At 40.4% G+C, this 24,376-nt stretch overlaps 1 protein-coding gene across 1 annotated transcript; it reads left to right on the plus strand.

Moving 5' to 3' along the window:
* Positions 1–7,499: 7,499 nt before the first annotated feature.
* Positions 7,500–24,052, plus strand: SLC25A16 (solute carrier family 25 member 16). The gene is made up of 9 exons (XM_063406407.1): positions 7,500–7,678; positions 8,497–8,589; positions 10,696–10,829; positions 12,469–12,532; positions 18,443–18,564; positions 19,091–19,157; positions 19,876–20,038; positions 20,877–20,945; positions 22,477–24,052. The coding sequence occupies exons 1-9, from the start codon at positions 7,585–7,587 to the stop codon at positions 22,631–22,633; spliced, it is 963 nt and encodes a 320-aa protein (XP_063262477.1). The 5' UTR covers positions 7,500–7,584; the 3' UTR covers positions 22,634–24,052.
* Positions 24,053–24,376: the final 324 nt, after the last annotated feature.

Here is a 24,376-nt window from a genome sequence, read left to right on the forward strand (position 1 = left end):
GGCGGCAAAACGCGCCCTGGATCCCCGCGGCCGGAGCGGGATTCGCCGCCCCCCACACCCCACCCACGCCCCGGGGTGACCCGGCACGGCCCCGGGGACGGCGAGGGTGGCGGCCGTGTTCTCCCGGCTGCCCACAAGAGCCGCCGTCGGCGTGCCTGGCTGGTAACGCCGGGGGTTATTCAACAAAAACAACAACAAAATTAAATGACGGTAATAAGAGAAAAGGCGAATTATCCCGTTACTTGCGGAGGCTGTGGTTTGATGCCGCATATCCCACGGTCAGCCACGGTGGTGGCACTCTATAAAATCATTCCTTTTATTTTTAGCCTGGAAGAGGGAAAGCCTGGTCAGCCGTGACAGGCGAGAGGCTCTCCGGGGGACAAACCCCCTGGCCCTTGCATGCACCATCCAGGAGGACCCTCGGACACCGGCGTCCAGCAGGCCCAGCCATCCCACGCATGGAGCAAACACTCCCAGAAGCATGGGGAAGGTGCTGGCTGAGAAGATCTGCGGAGCTGCTCTCTCCCTCCAGCAAGGAGGTAAAATGTAATGAGCCTTCTCTTCCCCATCCCCCACCTCATTCATTAAGAGTCACTGATAATATTTGCTGCTCCTTCCCAGAGGAAAACGGGTGAGTGAAATGTTACGGCAAGAGGAAGAGTCAGTCCACTGATTGACTTCTTCCACCCCTCATTATCACCATATCCTGCTTTTGTGAAAAGCAGGCCACCAAATCTAACATCTCTTCTGACTGAAAAACAGATGTTGGAAATGGGATCTGTGGAACAATATACCCAAGCAGTACTTTTTTAGAAAGGCTTCATTATTATTAAGTCTGTAGCTGTTGCAATATAAAGCACTGCAAGTGTGAACCAGCCCAGTCAAATGTGAGCCTGCAGAGAGGCTTCTCTGCTGCACACAAGTGAGCAGCACTGTCCACATCCATCCATTCCTAGAGATGGAATATGCCAACATTTTGCTGGTTTAAGTGACATGTGATAAAGGAGAAGCAGTAGCACCGATCTGCACAACTCCTTGTCACTACTGCTCTTCAGTGACAGTGGGTAGGTAGCCCATCACCAATTCACACCTCCAACCTCTTCCCACCTGCCCCACATAACCTTACAGCAAGAGAGGAGAACAGTCTGGGAATCTTAGCCAAGCTCACAGACACTTCAGTAGAAACAAGGTGAAGCCTACACCACAGACACCTGAATTTTGAGCACCTGCCCTGAGTGGCAGGGAATTTTAGCAATGCACAAGTTCTCTTTGCTGGGTGTAACCGTTCCATCTCCTCCTCACAGCCAGGTATCAAGACTTATACTGTCCCAGAGACTTGTCCTGCTAAAATGTAAGGTAGCACAAGCTATTTTTGTAAGATAAAATAACAGGTGATTTGAGAAGTAAAAGAACCATTGCTCTAAAACCACTGCATGCAGCAGAAGTTGAAGGAACTAGAACTTGATGATAAAACCCCACATAATCAGAATATGTTTCTTGTGGAGATGGCAGTAAGTCAGATGTTGTGGGCTTGAATAAAAAGCAGAGCAAGAAATTAATAACTTGGGGGAAAAGAAACAAACAGTGAGGGCTACGGTTTATCTAGAATAAGCAGGTTAACACAGGAGCACCCAAGCACCAACAAGCACAATCACAGCTCCATTAAAAACATGGCTAGGAAACAAACAAGGCTAACAATTGTTCATTTTCACACCTATAGACTTATGTGCTCATGGTCTGAGGTCCTCCACCCTGGGAAGAAAGTAGCACCAGATCACAATCTTTTCTAGCAACAGGGAGATACTCAGCCTACCAAGACAAGTAGAGTATAAATGCAAAAAGATCCCACAGTAATGACTGTCTGGGCAATAAAACAGTGGATTAAAGCCTTTCACTAAAATGCAAAGTGAGGCACATGGAGTGGAACATTGAAATCAGCCTCTGACTTAACTCCTACTGTTCAAAATAGAGATCCTGGTACTGTGACAGGTGCTGCAGTGAAGCTGTTCCGTGTGCTTAAGTGGAGTGTCAGGAATCATTACAAAAGAAGGGGAGGGATGAACAGGGAACACCCTACACCATCATCATGTAGCCCAGACCTCATCTGTTTATGTCTTGAATATAATGTGCAGTTCTAGTTTGCTTAAAAGGTGCAAATGGAAACTTGAAAGACACATAAGAACATAGCCAGTGTACCTAAAAGCACATGGAACAGCTGAATGCACCAATATTTCCACCCTAGAAAGGCAGCAATGTGGATGAAATCCCAACCAGTATACTGAAAACCAAAAACAGCTTGGAAAGTAGTATCAGAGAGAGATACTCATTCATTCAATGTCTGTTAAGAGAAACAATGACCTTTTCTCTAAAGCAGACAAAATCAAGGTAATATATCAACCATGTAATCAAAACATAGACAGGAACTTCATACAACATGTTTTCAAACCACAGAACTCATTACTACAGCACACTGAAGAGGCAAAAAAAATTTAGGGAGGTGTTTTTTTTAAAGCAAAATAATGGAAGAAAGTTTAACCAAACCCACACAACACAGAAGTACTGTTTTAATTATATGTTACTTGAAGCTGAAAGAGTGCACTGAGTGCCCTGTATGGTACCCAAGTCTCCTTCCCTGTCTATATACTACTGGCTATTTTTCTGGGTAAGGTTTTAAGCTGGCAGACCTTTGGTCTGACACAGTGCTCCTATCCCTATGCTACTCTCCAGAATAAAACTCAAGCTGACACCAACCTACAGAATGAATAAAACTGAACAACATCATACAAGGCAATAAAGCACACAACCCTGTAAGTAGCTCTGCATTGCAGGCAGCTCTGGCAGAATCCGAGTCTGTGGTAAACACGAGGGAGCTGTGAGGGACAGCTGCTCCCTGACAGACAGGGAGCCCCTCGCAACAGCCAGCAGGACAAGGACCTCACCAGCAGGCACCCAGCCCCACTGTACACACATAGGGTAAACACAACAGGCCCAGGGGCGCCATCTGCATTCAGGCACAAGGCCAGGTAGTGAAACAGCTTCCAGAAGATGAGGTAGGTCTGAAGTTCAACTAAAAACTCAATCTGCAGGTCACAAGCAGGTCTGGAGACCCATAGAGTAAGGAAAAATACACACAACCTAAGTGAATACTGAACAGAGTCCATACAGAATAAAAAAGGCCAACCCCACACTAAAGCTCTAAATAAACTAGGCTCATTCCTTAGGGTTGAGCTTAAATAGCGCTCCTGGGCCCATTGGCAAAGGATGTGGGTGGATACTCCAGATGCAGCTGGTCAGGTCCACGAAGACCTATTAATGCCCTCAGGCCTTGACCCTGGAAACAGAACTGTTCCCGTGTGCTGTCCCTAAATCAGTCCTGCAGTCATCTGGATCTGCAACAGACCTCTGCAATAGGCACAGCATCAGCCCAAGCTAAGAAAGGTTAGACTGATGCTGAACTTTAGTTCTTCATGAACCAAAAGCTCTGAGAATTACATTGCAAAGACACCTAAGCTGCTTTTTAAGGACAGATTTGATCTAACCAGGCCTATCTTAGCCAGCCCTGCTTCCCTTGTAGTGGAAAGATGATACTGACACATTAGGGCTGTCTGCTTGCGTGATTACAAAACACGGATCACAGCTTCCAGTTTCTATCAAAGCCTGCCTCACATTTATTAGCTCGGACTCCAGCATGACAAAGTGACCAGCCTGCTCACAGCCCAAACATGACCGAGGAACCTGTGTGCCACACTGGTGTGTGGTGCTGTGCTTGTGAATCAGCTCAGCCCAGGCCAAACACTGTTAATGCCTTTGATTTGTAATACAGATGATCAGATAAACCCACGGCATTGTTAGCTGGCACTATCTGAAAGACTAAAATCTTGAATAACATGATTTCAGTGCAGAAACTCTTGAATTCTAATTGTGGTTTTGACAATCCCTTCCTCATTCAGTCTTTCTTGGCCCTGGTTCTGTAGATAGTATCTACCTGCCTGATTGGCACTGAAAACAGGTTAACATTTGTAGGCATATGAACACAGATACTTAAAGCATAATCATCATTTTATGTGAAATAAGGCCAGAAAGGACTATAATTTAATCTTCTGATACCCATTATACAGGCCCACTACATTTATTCTAAATATTTCCTGACAGATGTTCCTGACCTGCAATGGACAGCAGTTTGCTGCCAGTTTCTATTTTCATTGGAAATCTTGGCCCTTAATTCACTGCATGATTGTGTGGTGCCTTGCTGGGAAACACTACATCTGGCGAGACATGGTTAATTGTGCATGTACAGACCCAAGAGTTTTGGATGTTTCAAGTCTACTGCACTTTTGCAGGGGTATGCATGTGATGTATCACATTGCATGTGATACAGGGCACACTTCTTCCAGCACCTGACGGAAGGAAGGGACCTGCTTAGCCAGAGAAATTTGGCACCCACTGCATTTGCAGACTCAGTAACTCTGATCAGTCAAATATTTCTGTTGATTAAAGACCTCACTGACAGGGCCTGTCGGGGTCCTGAGGGTGCCAACAAGGCTCAATGGCCCTGAGGAGCCTCACCTGGGGCCTCCACCCACACACCTGATTCATGGGCCCAGGAACTCCATGTAAGCTCAGGTCTGGCCAGATAATTCCTTCCAAAGTTCTGGTGTAGGTGTGTTTGTTTGGGGTGTTGTTTCTGGTCTTATTTGTTGTCTGAAGGTGGTTTCTAGATGACTCTCAGGCTTGTCTCTGGCTTTGTTTTGGGCCTTATCTCTTGTTCATTTCTCATCTCTCTGGATGCACCCTGGAGCTGCTTTGTGCCTCCCCTGGCTGAGGCTGGAGCCTGTTCCAGCACCGTCCTCTGCCTGTCCTGCTGCAGGGCTGCGCCCTGTCACTGAAGGCACTTCCTGTGCTGTGCTCGTGTTTGGCTCCTTGCTCACCTCACCTCAGGAAGAAGCACTTCTGTCTGCTTGCTGAAGACAGTTCAAGACAGTACAGTGCAAGAAACTGAGGTTTGCTAGAGTAGCTGTCATCTGCAAGCTGTGATTTTTGTGGCAGAAGAATGATTCTCATGTGGGGAAAGTTATGTACTTCTGATGTCTGTAGATATGTTTTGGGGCAAATGAACAGGCAACTAGATAGATATTATGTCAGATCACTAATTATTAAAGACCAGAAGCAAGTCTAAAGACTTAAAAAGCTTACAGCCCAGACATATGATACCTGATAGTAAATTGTACAGCTATCCCAAAATAGGGCTTGGTGTACACCAGCATTTTAAGAGCACTGAAAATAATCTTTTCAGCAACCACTACTATGAGGAGAGCTTACCTAACTAGAACCTGGACAGTCTATTTTAATTGTTATATATTCAAAATGTATTTAGAAAACCAAGCATCTTTAGCAACAAAAAATTCAGGAACATATTACAATTGTTAAATTGCTACCTACCTGCTTGATTTTTTTTCTTTGAATTTGTAGCTCTGCTCCTGATTATTGCAATTTTAATGTCTTCCCCTGCTGATTGTCGATTTACTGGGGGAGGATGCCATAGTGTCACACAAGTGAGTGTAACCTGAATGATATTAAAATTGCTGATAACTTTTAAGAATGGGCCATAAAAGAGGCGTCACCAGAGAAAATCTGTAAAAGGTGTAAATATTTCAAGGTAAAAAGATGATGTGACAACTGGGAGGATGTTAAGACTTAAAGGGGCAAATGAACTACTACAGGGGCTAATGAAGAAAACAGACCTTGAGAGCATTCTATACCGGTAAGTATTTTAAAAAACCCAACACAGCTAGGCACATAGGGCTCATTGCTGAATTTCTCTGTGTGTCAGTATGTCTGTGCAAGATGTTCTGTTTAGTTTTGCAATGCAAGTTTTTTACTGCTTTCCTAACGGTATGCACTCATGGGACACCCTTCCCTAAATCATGAGGGTTGAGAAATCATCTTCTAGAAATATCCTGCCTGTAGCTAAGAGAAGGAACAGCCCATCTATGTGACTATTGATTTTTCTAGCCTGTGCTGAAACTCTAGAAACTTGATGACTTTCAGCTGTTAGTGCAGTTGCAATGCTTTTCTGTGTGAAATCAGTAAATTAGGTTCCTACAGCTGGAGCTGTTAACACAGAATGGTTGCTGTGGTGGGAGGAGGCTTTTCCTGAGCAGAAACCCAAAAGAATACAAATTGGGAGGAGAAAATGGCATCAACAGTGACTTAAAAACCTGCTTCAATAACTCAGTTGCCTTTCCATTCAAGACTTACAAAGAGTGACTTCAACAAAAAATATTAATTTTGCAGGTATATTGCAAATGGTAAAAAGGCTTGAGGGTTTTCTGCAATAAGAGACTTATTTAATGTTTTGCAGAAGAAATTGATTTTCTTTTTAAAGTTTTTTGGAAAAAATAAATATTGTAATAGCTATTTCTCAAATAGCTATTACAATGGCTAATTGATGCAACAATGATCAAATGGAGCAAAATGAAGTTTTCTTGATTCTGACATGTGCTTAATTTTAAGGAATGTAATCTATTAAAGGGGGAAAGGAGTAATTTCTCTTGAAGGCATCTGACACAAGCAGGAAACAAAAATATTCTGGCAATTTTTTTGGGAAGTGACTCCTTTTACTTGTGCAAGCACTGAGATCTGTTTGATTGGTTCCTTTATGTTAGTCTTCTAACTTTTTAAAAAGGTGTATTGGTATGTGAAATACTTGAAATCCAGGTCAAGATGTATGGGGCGAAATAGTATATAGGGAATAGGTGAGTAACTGCAGAAAACTAAGAGTAAAGCTGACAGGATGAGCTTTCTCACTAGCTGTCACCAGGCATCAGGTGTGCGCTCTCTCCCTGCCCCATGCACTTGTGTTTTTTCCTTTAAGAGCTGGAGACAAAAGGTCGAATGCCTCCTAGAGAGCCTTATACACTGTGATCAACAGAGACATTGCAAAAAATAATAATAAAAAAAAGTCAAAAATGTTGACAGCTGCAGAATGGTACTGTGTTTGACCTTTCTGATTCTAAACCCGCTGATTTTTCTCTTTTTTTTCAGTATGTTTCCTCTTCTGATGCATTTTGAAACTTGCATATAAATAATCGTACTGGGTACTTTTTCTGGGTATGAAACCATAATTGTAGACAAAAGAATTGACGTTCACGAAATTTAAGTAGCTATTTCAATGGCTAAAACGAAATCGATGTCTTTTACAGTACAGTCTAATTAGAGCTCTTTAGGTTTTGGTTACATGCGCCCATAGGTCTAAATACACGTATTTGTTGGCGAAATGCGCGGATGACTATTTTTAAGGAGCAGCAAGCGATCCCCGGGCGCACTGCCAAACGGGTTCCGCATCGTACCCCGCAGCTGGCAAAGGGCGAGCAGCGGCAGCCCCGTGGGGTTAACGCGGCCTTTCCCCCGGGGAGGCTGCGGGGAGGCGGCCCGGGCGCTGACGCGATCCGCAGGCGCCGCGGCGTGGCCCGGCCGCGGCTCGGCGGGGCCGCCCCGAGCTCCGCCCCTGCGGCGCGGCGGGGGCACCGCGCTGCCCGCTCGCCGCCGAGGGAGCCGCGGCACGGCCCGGCCCTGCCCTGCCCCATGGCGGCCCCGGCGGCGGCGGGGCCCGGCGCCGCGCTGCCCCCGGCCGCGGCGCGCCGAGACTTCTACTGGCTGCGCTCCTTCATCGCCGGAGGTGGGTGCCCCGGGCGGGCGGACTGTCGTGTCCGTGTCCCCGCTGGAACTGATGCCGGCTCTCGTCTCCCGGGGAAGCGGGGAGCTCGCTTTTCCTTTTCTCCTTAATGGACGAGCGCGGGCGTCGCCAGTGACTCGCACGTGTGTCAGAACCGGCGAGGAGCCCCGCTCAGCCGGCAATTAAATGTTCCCAGAGCCCAACCTCGTTAGGGTACTCGGGGAGGGCGGGTTATCCCTTGTCTTCAAACTGTTGAGGCTGCTGTTGACAAGATGAGGGTGGTGTGAAGGGGCGAGACATCCTGGCAAACACAACGCCACGTTAGTAACCCCCTAGAGAAAAGGCCTCTTTCTGTAAGGTGTTGTCTCAGCTGTCTGATTTGCTGGGGGTAGGAGGAGGTTGTGTTTATTTAAAGTTTCTACATCATGCTGCACTCTCTCTTGGATCTCACTCTCTGAAGAAGCACAGGGTACAGGGCAGACACCTAGCCCACCTCCTTGGGAAGATCAGCAAGGGCTGTTTCCCGCAAAAGAGAAGGAGGAAACAGGATGGAAAATTCTTGAGTAACTTTCAGGAAAGTTCCTTCTGCAATGACCTTACCAGTTGAGACAGACAGTGGCCTGGGTTTCTGTAAACAGGAAAAGTAGCTTAAATGTTTTGCTAAGGCTTCAAGGGCTTTCCAACATCTAATAGAAGCTGTTTACTTGTCATTATGGCTTTTTCCAGTTCCTAAGTTAACTACATTAGAAAAATCCCTTAATTAACTGCTGACCTAAAGAACTTTTTTCATCCTGTCACTTTTCTGTTTCTCTCTTTGAAAGGTGTTGCAGGATGTTGTGCTAAAACAACTACTGCACCACTGGATCGAGTAAAGATTTTGCTGCAAGCTCATAACCACCATTATAAACATCTAGGTAAGATGCCTGCAATGCGTCTGATTTTTGGTTTCAAATGCAGTGTCTGTGGTTTGGGTATATTAATTTACTCAGGGATGAGGCTGATAAAAAAGATGCTCATCGGACAGAAGGTTGTATCTGTCTGGTCAGGCTCTGTGCCATGATTTGTTACTGTTTGAGAAGAAAAACAAAGCCGTGGGTAAGTTGTGGTATCAATCGATGTGTTAGAGATTGAGATGTCAGAAAAATCCTCAATAAGGCGTGTAAGAGCTAGACTTGATCTTCTGCTTACAGAAGCCAGCAGGAGATTGGCAATCACAGCTTCAGAGCTTGGATCATTTCAGTAAGAGCTGTGTGCAGTGGTTGCCAGTTCCCGGGGCCGTGGGGATCCTGCTTTCCGGACAGAGGCGTGGCTGGTGGGAGTTGCAGAGAGCAGGGGGTTTGTGCCGGGGTAAAGGTGCAGGCGGTCTCTGTTCGGCGTCTGTGTTACATCATGGTGAGAGAGCAAACTCACATATCCAGAGCGGTTCTCTGGGCTGTAACAGTGCCCTCTTGCGCAGAGTATTTGAGCCATTTATGCCAGATGTTACTGAGATATGGCATAACTTTTGCTCCAAAATTTAAGTGTTGCAATTGTTAGGGGAAAAAATATTTTGAGCTGGCTAATTTTGCACGTAACTAAACTTGCTATTAACTTAGACACTAAAGATACTGTGTTTTAAAAGTTGGAAAAATAAATCATCACTAAATCATAACGTTCAATGGATATATATATTCACTCTGGCAAAAAGGGGAAACACAAGCAATGTGTTTTAGTAACACAGACACAAGTATATCCTCAAGTCTAAGAATTGAAGGGTGAAATAATTGGTTTGACAGAGATTTTAAGTCTTCATTTTCAATTTGCTTTGTACTGTGCCATAGTGGGCCAGTAAAATCTTACGTTCCCCCCCTGTTTTGGGAGTCAGATATGTTGCTGACTATTTGAACTGTGTCTGTCTTGCATGTGTGTCCATGTTACATGGAGAATTATGTGGGTGAGATACCTGTAAGTGCAGGGACACCGTGGGTCAGTTCATCGAAGTCCTGGCTCTGTGCTTTTATACTGTTGCACTGTGGAGCTTGTGCCATGAGTATCTCCTGTGTGTCCTAGGAAACAGAAACAGTAACTCATCATTGCAGCATAGACAGAAATTCCAGTCTTGGTATAAGTTCAGAGGCGTATAATAAGCATGACATCTTAGAAGTAAATTTACTGTTAAATTTGTAATAATATATTCATATACAATGCTATAGTAACAAGGTGCACTAATCTAGTCATACTCTTAGAATCCCAGAAACTAATAGATACTTGTTTTATTTAAACTTCAAATGAAATTTGGTAAGCCACTCTTTTCTTCCTGCCTGAAAGCAAGATGTCCTTTTCATTTTCTACCCCTATTTAGTAATTGCATATGAATTAAAACTGTTTGACTATCACAGTTGATTGTTTTATAGAATTAAACTAAAAAGTGAATTTGATGGCAACTGTGCACAGCTGATGTGTATGGTAAAACTATAGGTTTTGCCTAAACTTTGTGTGATCTTGCATTATTTCCCACCGATTAAAAGGAGGTAGAATTGCTTCTTGTTGCAGTAACTCTGAGATAGAGTGTGAGATGTTTAAGTTGTAAGTAATTAGCATCTTCAACATGTTTACTTGATGTCCTCAGTGGTGGCATTTAATCTGTAATTTAGCATGTGGCAATATGGGATTGTTTTGCCATGGTTTTGGATCTCATGTATTTAGAACTGACTGAATGGTAGATCAGGCAGTTTCCTCCCTTGTTCTGCTGGCGTTAGGCTGCTGTGGGGGGGTGGTGGCATCTGCAGTAGCGTTGCTCACAGTCTAGGTGAGTCCTGGGGCCTGAGTGCAGAGGTTCACTGAATCTGAGAGATGAGAAACCTGATGAAACTTAACCTTAAGGCTCTCCCTTCCAGCAGTGTTTGGGCAGTGAAAGTGGATTTTCCACATGAGCAATGTCATGCAGCCTTAGCTTTATATGCTTACTTTCTTTACAGTAGCATTTCCTTGATTTTTTCCCTTCCCCACAGTGTTAAATACCTTTCTTTGTTTTGCTGCAGGAGTATTTTCTACATTGCGTGCTGTCCCCAAAAAGGAAGGTTACCTTGGGCTGTATAAAGGAAATGGGGCAATGATGATTAGAATCTTTCCATATGGCGCTATTCAATTTATGGCATTTGACCAGTATAAAAAGGTAATTGAATTTATTGTTTTCCTTTTTTTTTCTGCCTGCAATGAATACAGACTAGTTGAGTGAGTGAAACTAACACTGAAACTTATGTATCTTATTAATTAGCTGTACATCTTTTCTAAAGGTTGCTTAATTTTATCAGAATTTACTCATTAAAAATACCAGGGCAACAGGGAAGCTTTTAAATGTTGCTTAAGGAAAAGGAAATTCATACCGATTTTTAAGTGTTTGTAGTGTTGAGAATAATACCCTTTCTTTTAATGAAAACAAAAGATAATTTCATATCTACTGCTATTTGTATTGCCATGAGGTAGCCCTTTGTGAATAATGTAGGAAAAAATGTAGAATGAAACAACTTCTACATTTTTATGTTGGGATACCGAATACTTCATGGATAAAATTACTTAAACTTGAAAGTGTGTCTGGATATGACTGTTATAGTTACCTGACAAATTATTATGTCAGGCTGTAGATAAAAATGACCTTGAAGTTAAAAATGCTCATTTCAGGGTTCTGCAAGATTTGTGGATTCTTTTCTGTTTTCCTGCATTTGCCCTTTCATAATAAATCTTTGCAACATCTCATGGAGGTCAGTTGTTAGCATGAACGTGTTTTTAAACATTGCTGTTCGTGGTAGAAAATACCATTTTGCTATCAGCGAGGAGAAATTTCATGTTTGAAAGGTCAGATTTAGTACCCAGCCAAGTACATGGTACAATATTTACTGAGGACAATGGGATTGAAATTGTGATTCCCTTCCCTAAGAGTAAATTCCAGAAGAATGATACAAAGATGTTAATGGGTTTTGTAGGTTCTTTTTTTTGTGCTGTAATCATGAACACTGTTGTTCTGTGCATGTTTTATGTTGTGTGGAATAAAAGACTGCATGCCGTGCTTTATAATTGAAATGATTTATGAATCTGCAATTTCAAGAATGCAGTTAACATCATAGCGCTTTCTTTTACCTATTAATTGACCAGAAACCTTCACAATATTTTGCATGGCTGTGTAAAAGAAAAAAGAAATCTTAAAGGAGGAAGATACAAATGATCTTTATAGCAGAAAGTGAAAGTCTCAGTTATTTGATAAAAGCCTGGAAACAAATTTCAAACTTCCTTCCAGGCTGTAATTAACTTAGCAAGTTCTTGCTCTGAAATGTTGTCCTTTTTCTCTTCCTTTTTATTTCTTTTTTTTTTTCTTTTCTTTTTCTTTTTTTCTTTTAATCCAGTTAAAATCTTTATGGGAGTTGTTTCACATGATGTGCATGTAAGAAAAATTGACTCTTCTTACTTTTCAACTTTGTTCAGTGTCCTTTTGCTCACTACATATTCAGTTTGCCTTGTTTAACACACATTAATGATAACTAAATAAACAATCTAGTTTCTGAAGTGAACAGTACAAATACTTTGAACTCGTTGTTTTGCTTTGTTAGTAGAATTTTAGTACTTCCATGTTTTTAATACGAAATTGGAAACAGCAGCAGCGTTAAATTCTAACAATAATTAAATGTTCTGGATTGAATTTGTAGCATTGTAAACTTGTTGGAAGCTGCTGCAGAGTTTGCACTAACGTGCTAATAAACTTTGTGCTGTGTTTCCTATTTTCTGATATCTGACTACTGTAAACATTTCATATTGTATAGGTAATAAAGAAACAGCTTGGGATTTCTGGGCATGTGCATCGATTAATGGCTGGATCCATGGCAGGTATAGTTTTGCACTTGGATTTCGGACATGCCTTTTGTTGAGAAGTTAATATTCATTCAGAGGATGATTTGATGTGGTGTTGGGTCAAACTCCTGCAAATTTGTATTAAGCAAATATACTGGTAAATGGTTAATTTAATGTGGTTGCTTAGTTGAAATCTGTTTGTCTAAGAGTATTCTTTAAAAAAATATTTGTGCAGCTGGTGAATTCTGTGCTATGTTGTGAAGCTCAGTTTGTTACAGTCTTTTATTATGGCATTTAAAAAGTGCACAAACCAGTGTCATCAATATGGGGTATAAAGCTGCAGGTTCTGGTAGCATTAGCTCATCAGCCCCTCTGCCACTGCTGCTTGGTGGGAAATAAGCCCACAGAAAGAGAGAGAACTGCAGCTCCTAAATGAGTCGTTTCTTTGGATTTGCCAGAAATGTCTGTGCTTTTCCATGTCCAGTCCAGGATTGTTGTGATGCTCTTTAGATCATTTTGTGAATGTTAAAATCTCTCATTTATTAATTAGTGCAATAGCAGCAGAAAAACCCATCAGGAAACCGCCAGTGTATAGTTTGATTGTATATTTGTTTTCCTCTTACTAGTCACTGGGTCAAAAGTAGCTAAGAAAAAAACAGGGGAAGGTAAGTAACAGTGGACTGAGTTTCAATTGAAGGGATTCTTCATGTGCTTTTAATTTGTAAATAGCCCTAGTACTGTCTAGGGACAGTCCTTAAATAGTTATGGGTATTCATATTTCACGTCTTTTGGAAAAAAAATACTGGGATTTTTAATACTACCTTCAGTTAAACTAGGAAGATCTCATAAAAATATTCTGGCTTTGTGTGGCATTAGAGGAAAAGAATAAAATTAAACAATGAGAAGAGTCCTAAAAACTAATCTGTTTGCTAAGATATGTTCCAGAACTTGGTTGGCTTTCTATCTGAAAAGTCAAAAAACCCCCTAGATCCATAGATTTTTTTTTTTCCTTTTTTTCCTTTTCACTGGGTTTAACTGTTCTAAGGAACATTTTGCAATTCACTTTTACCCCTCAAAAGATTTTTATTGTTATTAGCTTTTCCAGGAGTTTTGTCAGAGATTTGGAACCTGATTTGGGAGGCGCTGTGAAAACACTGAATTATCAGCTTAATCTGTCAGAGTTGGATGGGGTGGAATTCTTCCCGTTAATAAATTAATAGCATCTGGCATTGTTGTAAGCACCTTACTGGTTGAATCTGGTTTGTGTGGTTAGAATAACAGAAATAAATCAATGTACAGAGCTATCTGGCAACCACGATCTGCTTTATGCGGTGTGCTTAAGTGCAATATACTCAATAGTTTCATTTTTAGAACCCCAAAAGTGAGGAACTGAGCTTGACTTGGGGGTTAAATGAACACAGCAGTCGAGTGTATATATATATATATATATAGTATCACATGTGAGTGTCTCACTGTTTGTTTACTAGGTGGCATTAACTGCTTCTTGGGATATTCTTTAGATAATAAGAGGCAGAGGGTTTATCTTAAGTATATCAAGGAGATATAGGGGAGGAAGGAGGCACTAAGAAAAGCAGAGAGTTTGAAATCTAGTAGAAGAGTTTTCTAGGTTTGCAAACAAAAAAGAAAAGACTTGAAAGCAATCGGTAGTATTTCTTGCTGTCCCTCCTGTGCTGGCTCCAATAAAGGATATTTTTCTGTTTCTTCCATACTTAAGCACTAAAGGAGATCATGTGCTGCACAAAGCCCAGTGTTGGTGCAGGGGGATCCTCACAGTTTCCTGGGACACAGTTTTAAGAAGTTAAGAATAGATAACCTGTGTTTCTTTTAACTTTTGGTCCCCTCCACACCAGCTAGCCAGGCAGCTGTCTGCTTTCACTTCTCTGTACCCCTGTACTTAAACCTTGTTTATGTCAGTGTTTCCAACGTGAGGAGTGGTCAGCAGACCTGAATCAGCTTCAAAGTGGTGGGAAACCTTTTAGTGTGTTCTGTAAGTGATAAACAGGATCAAAAGCATATCCATGGGGGAAACAAGGGCAGTGAGGATGGGGGTAGTGGAGGGAGAGAGAAGAAAAGCCTATTGTAATGCATCTACTTAAGGAGACCAAGTTGAAGTTACTGTGGAAACTCTAACTCTGAATTTCCTGAGTCTTGTGTGATTCAAATTTCAGCTGCAGCACTTCATTAACAGATAAGTAGTGTATAGCTTCTTTCAAGGAAAGACAGAGCTGGGCAGAAGAGAAATCATAGAGGTGGATGAGGTTTAGGAGAGAAAATTATCAATTAACAAAAAAAATGAACAAGCAACATTAAATAGAACATCACAGGATGATTTATAAATTAATTTTTTAAAGTTTTCTAATAGAAAAATCTAAATTAAAACACAGATATGTGTATTTCTTCTTCTGCAGTTGATTAACTTTAAAATAACAAAGCCAAAAAAGACTAGATGTTATCTAGAATAAACTCAAATCCCATTAAACTAATACAGAAAGTATGTTTTAGTTTTTAGCTTTTTACTTTTTGTAAAAGTGGTTGAAAATAGTACTGACTTAGTACTATCTAGGGGGATACTGTCTCCATTTTAAATAGTATGTAATTAACAGTTACCTATTTCAGTCAGCATTTAAAAAAGATCTGGTCTAGTTCTTCCAACATGCTGGGAGGGAAACAGAATTACATATGGAACATAAAGAAATATTAGGACAGATAAATTATGCCTTCTTTAATCTGTCTAATAAATATTTTTTGTCATTAGCAATTTCTGTGTATGTAGTTTCTGAAGCTTTGTTTTGTTCAGAAGATGCTACTTGGATAAATTAATCTTTATATTAACTAAGGAGCAAACCTGCAGTTCAAGGCTGTGTCTTGTGCTTATCACTTTTTGAGCTTTATTCCTCTGAATCTCCTGGCTTAGTTTGATCTCTGGAGCTACTGATAAAGTACAAAGAGCATGATACAGAGATCATAAAAACTTGCATACCAGCTGTGTTTGCAATGTAAACGTATTTCACTTTATGTTTTTTCTTGCTCCAGATAGTTTTTTAATTTTATTTCCAAAGAAGGAAAATTACTAAGAACAGAGGGATAGTAGGGAAATTGGGAGACAGATGAATCCCTGTAGAGCTAATCTCACTGTTAACTCCCAAAGCCTGGGAAACAAATAAGGGACAGTCTAATGTGCTTCACTGTCTTTAGTCTGTGTAGCCCGGTGTCTTGTCCCCAGGAGTGGTGAAAGGTGCTTGAGGACAATATGGGAAGTGAAGAAGGGTCTTTCCCTGGCTTCTGAGTCAGCACTGGCAGTGCAAAAGCCTGCTGGTTTTGAGGAAGTGGCTTTTTCAAGGGAGTAGCTACATTGCCTACTATGATTATTTCAGATCAGACAGTGGGAATTGCTGTATCTGTCTCTGAACTGGTGATACACTGTTGAATCTGTCCTGTTTAACCTACCCCAGGAGAGATTTTTGGCTTAGCTATCATTAATGGGGATAGGCTTTGCTTTTTCGAGCCTGGGAGTGAGCCTTAAGATGCTGTGGTCTGACTTCTCATAACACAGTATTTAGGGAGGAGAGGTGAGATGAGTCACTCTGTAGGCTTCACCACAATGACTTTGTGTCCCACAGCTGACTGCCCATTCCTCTTGGAGAGTGTCTCTCCTGAGCCCCAAAAGAAATCTTGATCCCTTGTGTGTACATTTTCCTTATATGAGCAGTAAAGCAGTATCATGCCTCTCCTAGTTACTACAAAACAGCCTGTATTGTGGCTGATGGGCCAAATCCCCTTTTTACTTCTTTCATTTTTTTCCAGAAATTCATGGCTAGAGGATTTTCAGAAAAAAAAATTCTATTTAAATCCTTACTACATACAGTTTCTTTCATTTTCATTTGTGTTTTGTTGTGGGTTTTTTTTCGGGGAGGGTTTTTGGGGGGGTGGTTTGTGTTTTGTTTGTTTTGGTTTGGTTTTTGTTTTGTTTTAATTGTACTGTTTTCAGGCTGTGTTCAATAAATAGTGCATTCACCAAGCTCTTGGTTCATGTGTTGCTAGCCTTAGTTCAGAGGAAGTTCCTGGATAGGTATCAGTGCATGATTGGAAAGAGAGGAATGGGTGAAGTCTGTTTTCTGAAGTGGGATGATTTTCCTGTGCACTCTTAAGCTCTGTAGAAGTGCTTTCCCCTCCCTCTTAATTTTTTTAAACTGCTTGGATTAATCTATGTTATGGTATTTCTGGACATCTCAGGGAATCCATTAGGAAAAGGCTCTAGACTGAGGGATTGTATTTCATGTAAGTCAGTGGAAAGAGTCTGAAGTTGGTGTAGAGTTTTGCAGCTTCCAATTGTTGAATCCTGTGGGTGAGACAACTTCAGAAATAAACTGCAGATGTCTGCTTTTTGTTCAGAGGATTTGTCCAAAGTCTCCAAAAGAGGTGTTTTTGTCTTCTAAAATGAATTACTGGTGGGATAATCCAGAATCCCACAAACTTGGCTCTCAGTTGAGAGTTGACCAGTGTCAGGTTTTTGGATAGCTCACTGTGGTTTTTTTTCCCTCACCATCTAATCCTGATACCTTTCAGTTCATTCAACTTATCAGACCAGTGGTTTTTTGGTTTTGGGGTGGTTTTGTTTATTTAACTCCAGGCATAAAAGTTACTAAGAGCTTGTTAGCAGGAGTTATGTCGTGTTTGGATTTTGTTGTTGGTTTGTGTTTGATTCATTTTCTTCCCTCGTTATGGATTTCTCTTGGCCTTGTGGAAAGGAGGGGAGATGATACAGCTACAAAAAGAGATGTTATTAAGAGACTATTAAAACTTAAGAGGAAGTGACAATTTCCTGCCTGCATAAAAAGTGTGCTTATCTTCTGTAAGACCAATTTTTAAAAGTTACACTTGGCTAAATCAGAGCAGTTGCTAGGAAACAGTGCCAATTACAAAGGTTTTTACTTTCTTTTTCTCCTTTCCCCTTTTTTGTTTTTTTGTTTGAGTTTTGTTTTTTTGGTGGGGTTCTTTTGGTGACTGTGGTGTACCATCAGAAAATGATTGCTGTTGTTAGTCAACATTTTTAACTATTCCCTCCAAAGAACTTGCTAGCCATTGAATGGTTTACCTCAATAACTAGCAGTGGGAAAGAATTTGTTACTCAGGTAACTGTTAGAATTGTTGTTTTCTGTATGGACTTGCATTTCCAAAATTGCAAGTTGGTCAGCATTTAAACTGTTTTGAAGTAGCTCCTAACGGGATGAGTTCTAAGATTTAAATTTTTTTCCTTTTATTTTGCATCTTAAGTCCAGCAAGCTTTTCTGCTCAGTTTAAAAATAGAAGTCCTGATGTAACATGAACTATTAAAATGCAGTAATGCAACACAGTTGAGTACTTCTCATCAGTATGAGCCTGGTTCCATTTTAGATGTAATTAGAATATATTTAGTGTCTCATTAGAATATGCTTCATATTTTCAGATAGAGTAGATAGATACATGTATCTATACCCAGTAATCACACCAAATTCTGACAGAACATTTTTAGACTAAAACATGCACATTTGGTGGTTTGAATTTTTTTTAATGTGGTAGGATTAGGTTTGATGGTTGCAATCCAGTAAAGCTGATGTACGTGACTAGCCTGATTCTTAGGACCAATGAATTTCAATAAGATTGTTCAGGTGAATATAGTCAAACCCATAAATCTTTGAATATCTACGCCTAGGTGTGCTGCTTCAGTGAACACCAAGTACAAACATGAATCCTTTGTGTGTTGCTGGAGTTAGTGTTTCTCTTCTCTGATTACAAGTGACTTCAAGTGTTTCTTTGACAAAATAGTTTGTATATGCAATTGTATTCACTGCCAGAAAAGGAAATTCTACTTTTCAAGATAATCCTAGAATCAGATAAGGTGTAGGTGAGTTTTGTTTGCTTGTTTTGTTTTTGTTTTTAATAAAGGTATTACAGCAGTGATTTGTACTTACCCTCTTGATATGGTTAGAGTTCGCCTGGCGTTCCAAGTAAAAGGGGAACACAAGTACATGGGAATTATCCATGCATTCAAGATGATTTACACAAAGGTATTTTTTCTTTCAATCTTCAGTTCTGTCAAAGCAAGATATGCTCTTTAAATACTGTTGCACTGCATTGAATGTAGTGGCTTAGTGCAATATAATATGACTTCATTTGTGCACTTTGAATTTTTTAATGTAAGAAGTTATTTGGATGCTGCTTTTGACTTAGGCTGCTAAGCTGTAGCAAAGGTTCATGTAAGTGGGAGGTCAGAAACAGCAGAGAAGCTGCTTGTCAAGAAAAGTAATAATGTTAGCAAAAGATTTGGGGAGGAGGGCTATGTGTAATGCATAAATGCTTCCAGTTACGATGTTGGGTGTAGATTTTTCTCCTTCATTTTCACTTATTTATCTCCTATGGAGCCAGGCAGTTGTCCCTTCAGTTCTTGAGGCCCAGGAAGCAGAACATGGCATGAGCTCCTTGGTGGTAGATGGTGCTAGTCAGATTGCTGTCATGGGAGCCCGTATGAACAGTCAGGTAACCCAAGACACTTGTGTTTCTTGCCACAAATGCTGCTGTGTTTTTCTTTCAAAGGAAGGTGGTTTTAGTGGGTTCTACAGAGGGCTGATGCCAACTGTGGTGGGAATGGCACCATATGCAGGTAAGTTAAAGCCAGAACGTGGCAGTTCTGTGCACTACTAAATTTGTTTAATATATTTGCACACCTACATAATTGGCTTTTCTGTCCTAGTCATCTTCAGTGATCCTCCTTAAAAAGCCTCTTCAGTAGTCAAAGCCTAGCTTTTCTGCAGTTTGGAGTTGAGAGTGGAAAAAGGTAAACCAGTGGTTGTGTTGTACTTGCCAGTTTTCCCCCAGGAAAACATGGAGGCTGTTTCTCTGGAGCAGGCAGATCCTTGGGAGCGGGCGCTCTGTAAATGGAGCCTCGGAGCTCCGTGTTGGCTCCATCTCCTGGTGGCTTTTGCAGAAGGACTCCCGCACGTGGAGCAGCGATGTGGGACAGAGGAGCAGAACAGCCCGGCTAAACTGGCTAAACTACACTCGTCTTGAAAAGCTGAGAGATGTCCCTCAGCTAGAAAGATCTCAGAAGCAAGGAAAGATTCTTGACAGCAATCCAGTAACCTAAAACTTGCAGTCTAGCTCATTTAAAGCAGTCTTGTAGCATTATACATAAACACAAATTAATTTGGACAGAAGTTACTGTAGAAGCTCAAAATATTGTTTATCTTTCTGCTTAAGAAAAAACTGGAAAAGAACTGGAAAATAGTTTCATTTTGTAAATGCAGCTTTCTGTTTATGATGATACATCAACAAACAGTTTGCTTTTTTATGAAAGTACATAAAGTTAAATTTCCTTTTAGGTTTTTCGTTTTTTACCTTTGGTACCTTAAAGAGCATTGGACTTGCTCAAGCACCCAACTTGCTTGGACGGCCTTCCTTAGATAACCCCGAAGTCTTAGTTTTGAAAACACATGTGAACCTGCTGTGTGGTGGCATAGCTGGAGCAATAGCTCAGACGATATCGTAAGTTTGGGTGTGGGGCTGGTTTTCCTCTCTAGAGCTGTTCATTCCAAAGAAACCTTTATCTGACACAATTTTATCTAAGTCTAATTGTTAGTAAGGTTTTAAAATTGAACAAATACTGGAACTCGGGTGTTTCCTGTTGTTTCACTTACTAAATATCCATTTAATCTTCAGAGTCTTTTAAGAGTTATCCAGTGAGTCAATTAAACAATTTCAAGCAAATCTGCTAAAATCCACTTTCTGACCCTGAACTTAATCTGCAGAATTTTATTATTCTAATTTACTTGCAAATTTATGTAACCTGGGAAGCCATAAAAACCAAAAGAACCCCAAAACCAGACAAGTCTTAGATATTGTATTTGGCATTTCTGTTACTTTGCTTGCTTTTCCCTTTTTCACCCTGTCCTTGTTCTATTTTATTTTGTCCATAAAAGAAGTTAATTTAATGGACTTGTATGGCATGGATTTTTCACTAAATCACTGGATTGCAAGTATAATTGCCTATTACTCTTTAAATAGTTAATTTTATTTTTAATGCAGGTGCCCTCTCCCTTCAGCATTTTAGACTGTGTTATACTCTCATCTGACCTTCGTGTGTCTTCCTTACTAGTGCCAAATGGAATATATTAAGAGCTCTGGTTTGCTGGTTTTGGTTGTGTAAGGGGACTCTTCCTTTTTGGAGAGCTTTCAGCTGTGTTGAAAGTCTAAGCTGGATTCCCAGCTCGCTGAAGAGGCAGCTTGGAGGTTGCGAGTGGACTTTCCTGTATTCTTGTTTAAACAATACTCAAACAGTTGTCACACATCTGCTTGAACTGCTGTTTCAATATCTTCTCTGCAGATATCCCCTGGATGTAACTCGCAGGCGAATGCAGTTAGGAGCAGTTCTCCCAGACTCTGAAAAGTGCCTGTAAGTATTTCCTTTCCGTCTGAACTGAGTTCTTGGACATCTGAGCCAAGTTCGGTTCTTAATTTTAAACTTTAACACTAAGAAAACAACCACCCCCACCCCCTGAACTACTGCATTGTTGATTTCTTCATTCCTTTAATAAAGAAGTTTCCCCACAGACAAAAGCTGCTGTTATAAATCTGGATAATATCAATATCAATCTGAAAAAATACCTGAAATAATGGTGGCATTCTTGTTAGTCACCCTGTATTTATATTAGTAAAATGCTTTTTCTGTATTTTAATGCAGTTTGTGCTACCTTTAATATCAGCAAGATGTCTAAAAGAGAGGTAGAATGCTTCTACTGAAATGAAATAGTTTCAGAGTGTATTTTAATGGTGCAGAATCTGTTCCATAAGATGATTTTGCATAATACAATTTCATTTGAGCTTTCTTGCACTTACAGTAATCTCCTGCACCGTTGTTGAAGTTCCTCCAGTAGAAGTGGAAGCACCATAATAACTTAAAATCATAATAGTATTAAATCAGCTCTCATCTTGAAAAACTTTTTGAATTTCAAATTGTCTCAATCAAGTTCAATTCTGGGACAGTTTTCTCTTGGTTAGTTTCAGTCTGGTGGAATTGTGTGTCTGAATCCAGTGCAATTCACTGTGAGTCTCCTCCATGGAAAGTTGGATCCTAGCAAGAGCAGCCTGAGTGATCTTTGACAAACAGCCTCAATGTTGTTTAACTGTGAAGATTCTGTTCAGTTTTCTTTACCAGCCTTTTTTTTTTGCTTGGATATTTTCCATTCCTGCTGATTTTAAAATAAAAATGTGTTCGTTGTTCTCAGGATTTTACTTTTTGCATTTGAGAGGACTACTTTTACAGACACGAGGCTTCCCAATATAACGATTTTATTGTGACCATATAGAGAGCTGTGCTGTGAAGGAGAGACAGAGGGATATCTTTAGAGGATGAGAGCATAAAGCAAGCAGGAAGTCTCAAAGCTTTGGAACATATGGAAGATGCTCTGCAAGAGCACTGTCTTCAATAGCATGGAAATACCAAGCACCTTAAGTTCTTTCTATTTCACGTCTATGTGCTTAGTTTCAATACCAGTATGTGAGGAAAGTTCTCTTTGCATCTATAGAACAATTTCTCCTTTTAATAAGGTCAAATATTATGTACTCAGATTACTGCTTGTGAAAGGAATTGATACCTCTCAGCTCTTTCCTGCCAGTTAGGCAATAGAATGGGTGGAGCCGTTCTGGTGTAAAATACCTTCATCTCTATTGTAGGACAGGTGTTTTCAGACTGACACTCGTTTAGCTGGGACTGCACTGTCCTCTCTCCAATTCCCAGCCTGTGGGCCCAAATTTCTTGTGGAAGCTCAGAGTGTCTTTTTACTCGTATGTGGCTTTGCTATATGGAATGGGCTTTTCTCCATGGGTCTCTTAAAAGCCAAGTTAAAAGTGCCTTGTATTTAAAGAAAATGATTTTGATACTGAATATGTGTCTCCAGTAATGATCCGAGTTGTTGTTTTTCCAGTACGATGGTGCAGACACTGAGATACGTGTATCGCCAACATGGAGTACGAAGAGGGCTGTACCGCGGCTTATCCTTGAATTACATTCGCTGTATTCCGTCCCAGGCCGTGGCCTTTACCACATACGAACTTATGAAACAATTCTTGCACCTCAACTGATTCTTTCTTCAGAAGACTTCTCTGTAAAACTACACTTTCAATCCTCAAATGATGTTGATGACTAAATTACTTGAAGTTTAAAAAAAAAGCTTTCAATTACTGTGGACCTGCTGTTGTCTGATGTCCTTATTTGCCAAAATGTGGTTAACTTCCTGGAGTCAAAACCGGGTGACACATCAAAATAAACATTAGCTAGCTCTAAACACCTTTTTTGCACTTGATCTTCTAGGCTTCATTAGATGAATTGTAGGAATGACACAGTTTGGGAGATGAGACCCAAGTTTTATACGGGTTCCAAACTGTAAATTATTTAGCTTTATCACCATTCCAGGAGTTACATGCTGCTGATTATGCTGCTTTTTAAGCTAGTAATTAGGCATCTGTTGTTTTTTAAAAATTAAATTGAATAAACTGATTTGAACGTAAGGCAATGATTAAGGCAATGATTCAGATCCTTGCCAGGTCTGCAGAAGCTGAGCTTGGCAGACCACACTTTAAACAGCCTTTTATTCTTGTTCTGTACAAGTTTTCTGTATGCAAGAACAATGCATTTGTCTTCAGACTGCTACACAGGAAAAGTCTCTTCAGCCACTTCAGTTAGAACCAGCAAGATGTATTTAGCAGTATTAGAAATCTTGCAATGTGGAAAACAGTTTCTTGGTATACATCCTATTCTAAGAAATGCTGTGCTACACCAATAAAAGCAGGGTGGAATTTTACAGGGATGAGTGCTAGCAAAGATGTCCTTGTGGTGGATAGTAGGGACCTAATCTTGGAAAGCTTTTCTGTGGAGCTGAATGTCCTTGATTTGGTTTATTCAAGGCTGAGTACGTTATGTACTTCCCAGTACTAGCTGGTGTAAACAGGTTTTTCCCTACCCTAAACCGTGGTGATAAAGAAGACTGCATGCTGCTGCATTTACTTGTTTGGGCATATGGACCACATCCAACCTCACGCAGAAAAGAAAATTTAAGATCGTATACAGTGAATAAGTCTGTAGGTGTGTGTATGTACTGTTTCTGAAGTTATGGTATGCAATAGACTATTGCATGTTTGCCTCTTCCTCTAATTCCCCTTCTGGAAGGAATTATTTAAACATGATTTGCATTGGTACTCTTGATTTTATTCACTTGATTCAGGAAACTGTAAAGCATTTATTTCATGTAAGTGATTTATTTATTGTAAATATTTTAGCGTCTTCTAAGAATTGGCAATGGTTATGTCAAGTGGTGGGTGGTAAGACTCAGTTTTGACAAATTTAACAAACTGGATTTTCAGTTACATTTTCAATACCAACTTCTGTTGCTCAATTTTTGCCCCCAGTTTCTTAAAGTTATGTATTTCTTTGAAATCTATGGTGTAGCTATGGACAGAGGATGAAATGTATCTGGACATATTTTATTAAAATTTTTGAACTAATGTCTTTGTGTGTTTTGTGTGTGTTGCAACCAGGAAGAATACATGTTTCTGGAATGATCTGAGTTTGCCCTAATAGGTAAATATGCACAACACTGTCGTTCTTAATTAAATGACAACAAATATGCTTTTTCATCTACTCTTTAGTTTCACATAAAGGAAAACTAGCCAATATCACAATTATTTCTGACATTTTAAAGTTCTTGCACTAGAGATAAATTCACTGTATCAAGAAAATGAAATGCCTTTCTGTGTCTTGTTTTGCTGTGTGAGCAAATAAGCCGGTTCATTTTCATGTGAGTACTGTTAGGGGTTATTAGTTTTACA

The sequence above is a fragment of the Prinia subflava genome, chromosome 9, assembly GCF_021018805.1.
Source record: "Prinia subflava isolate CZ2003 ecotype Zambia chromosome 9, Cam_Psub_1.2, whole genome shotgun sequence".
NCBI classification, from domain to species: Eukaryota; Metazoa; Chordata; class Aves; order Passeriformes; family Cisticolidae; genus Prinia; species Prinia subflava.

Bases quoted from the DNA above. Each gene is read 5' to 3' on its own strand.
- SLC25A16 (XM_063406407.1), top strand. From the start codon at position 7,585: ATGGCGGCCCCGGCGGCGGCGGGGCCCGGCGCCGCGCTGCCCCCGGCC. The intron at 18,565-19,090 runs GTATTTTTTCTT...TTTCTTTCAAAG, and splicing joins TCAAGATGATTTACACAAAG to GAAGGTGGTTTTAGTGGGTT. The intron at 20,946-22,476 runs GTAAGTATTTCC...TTGTTTTTCCAG, and splicing joins CCAGACTCTGAAAAGTGCCT to TACGATGGTGCAGACACTGA.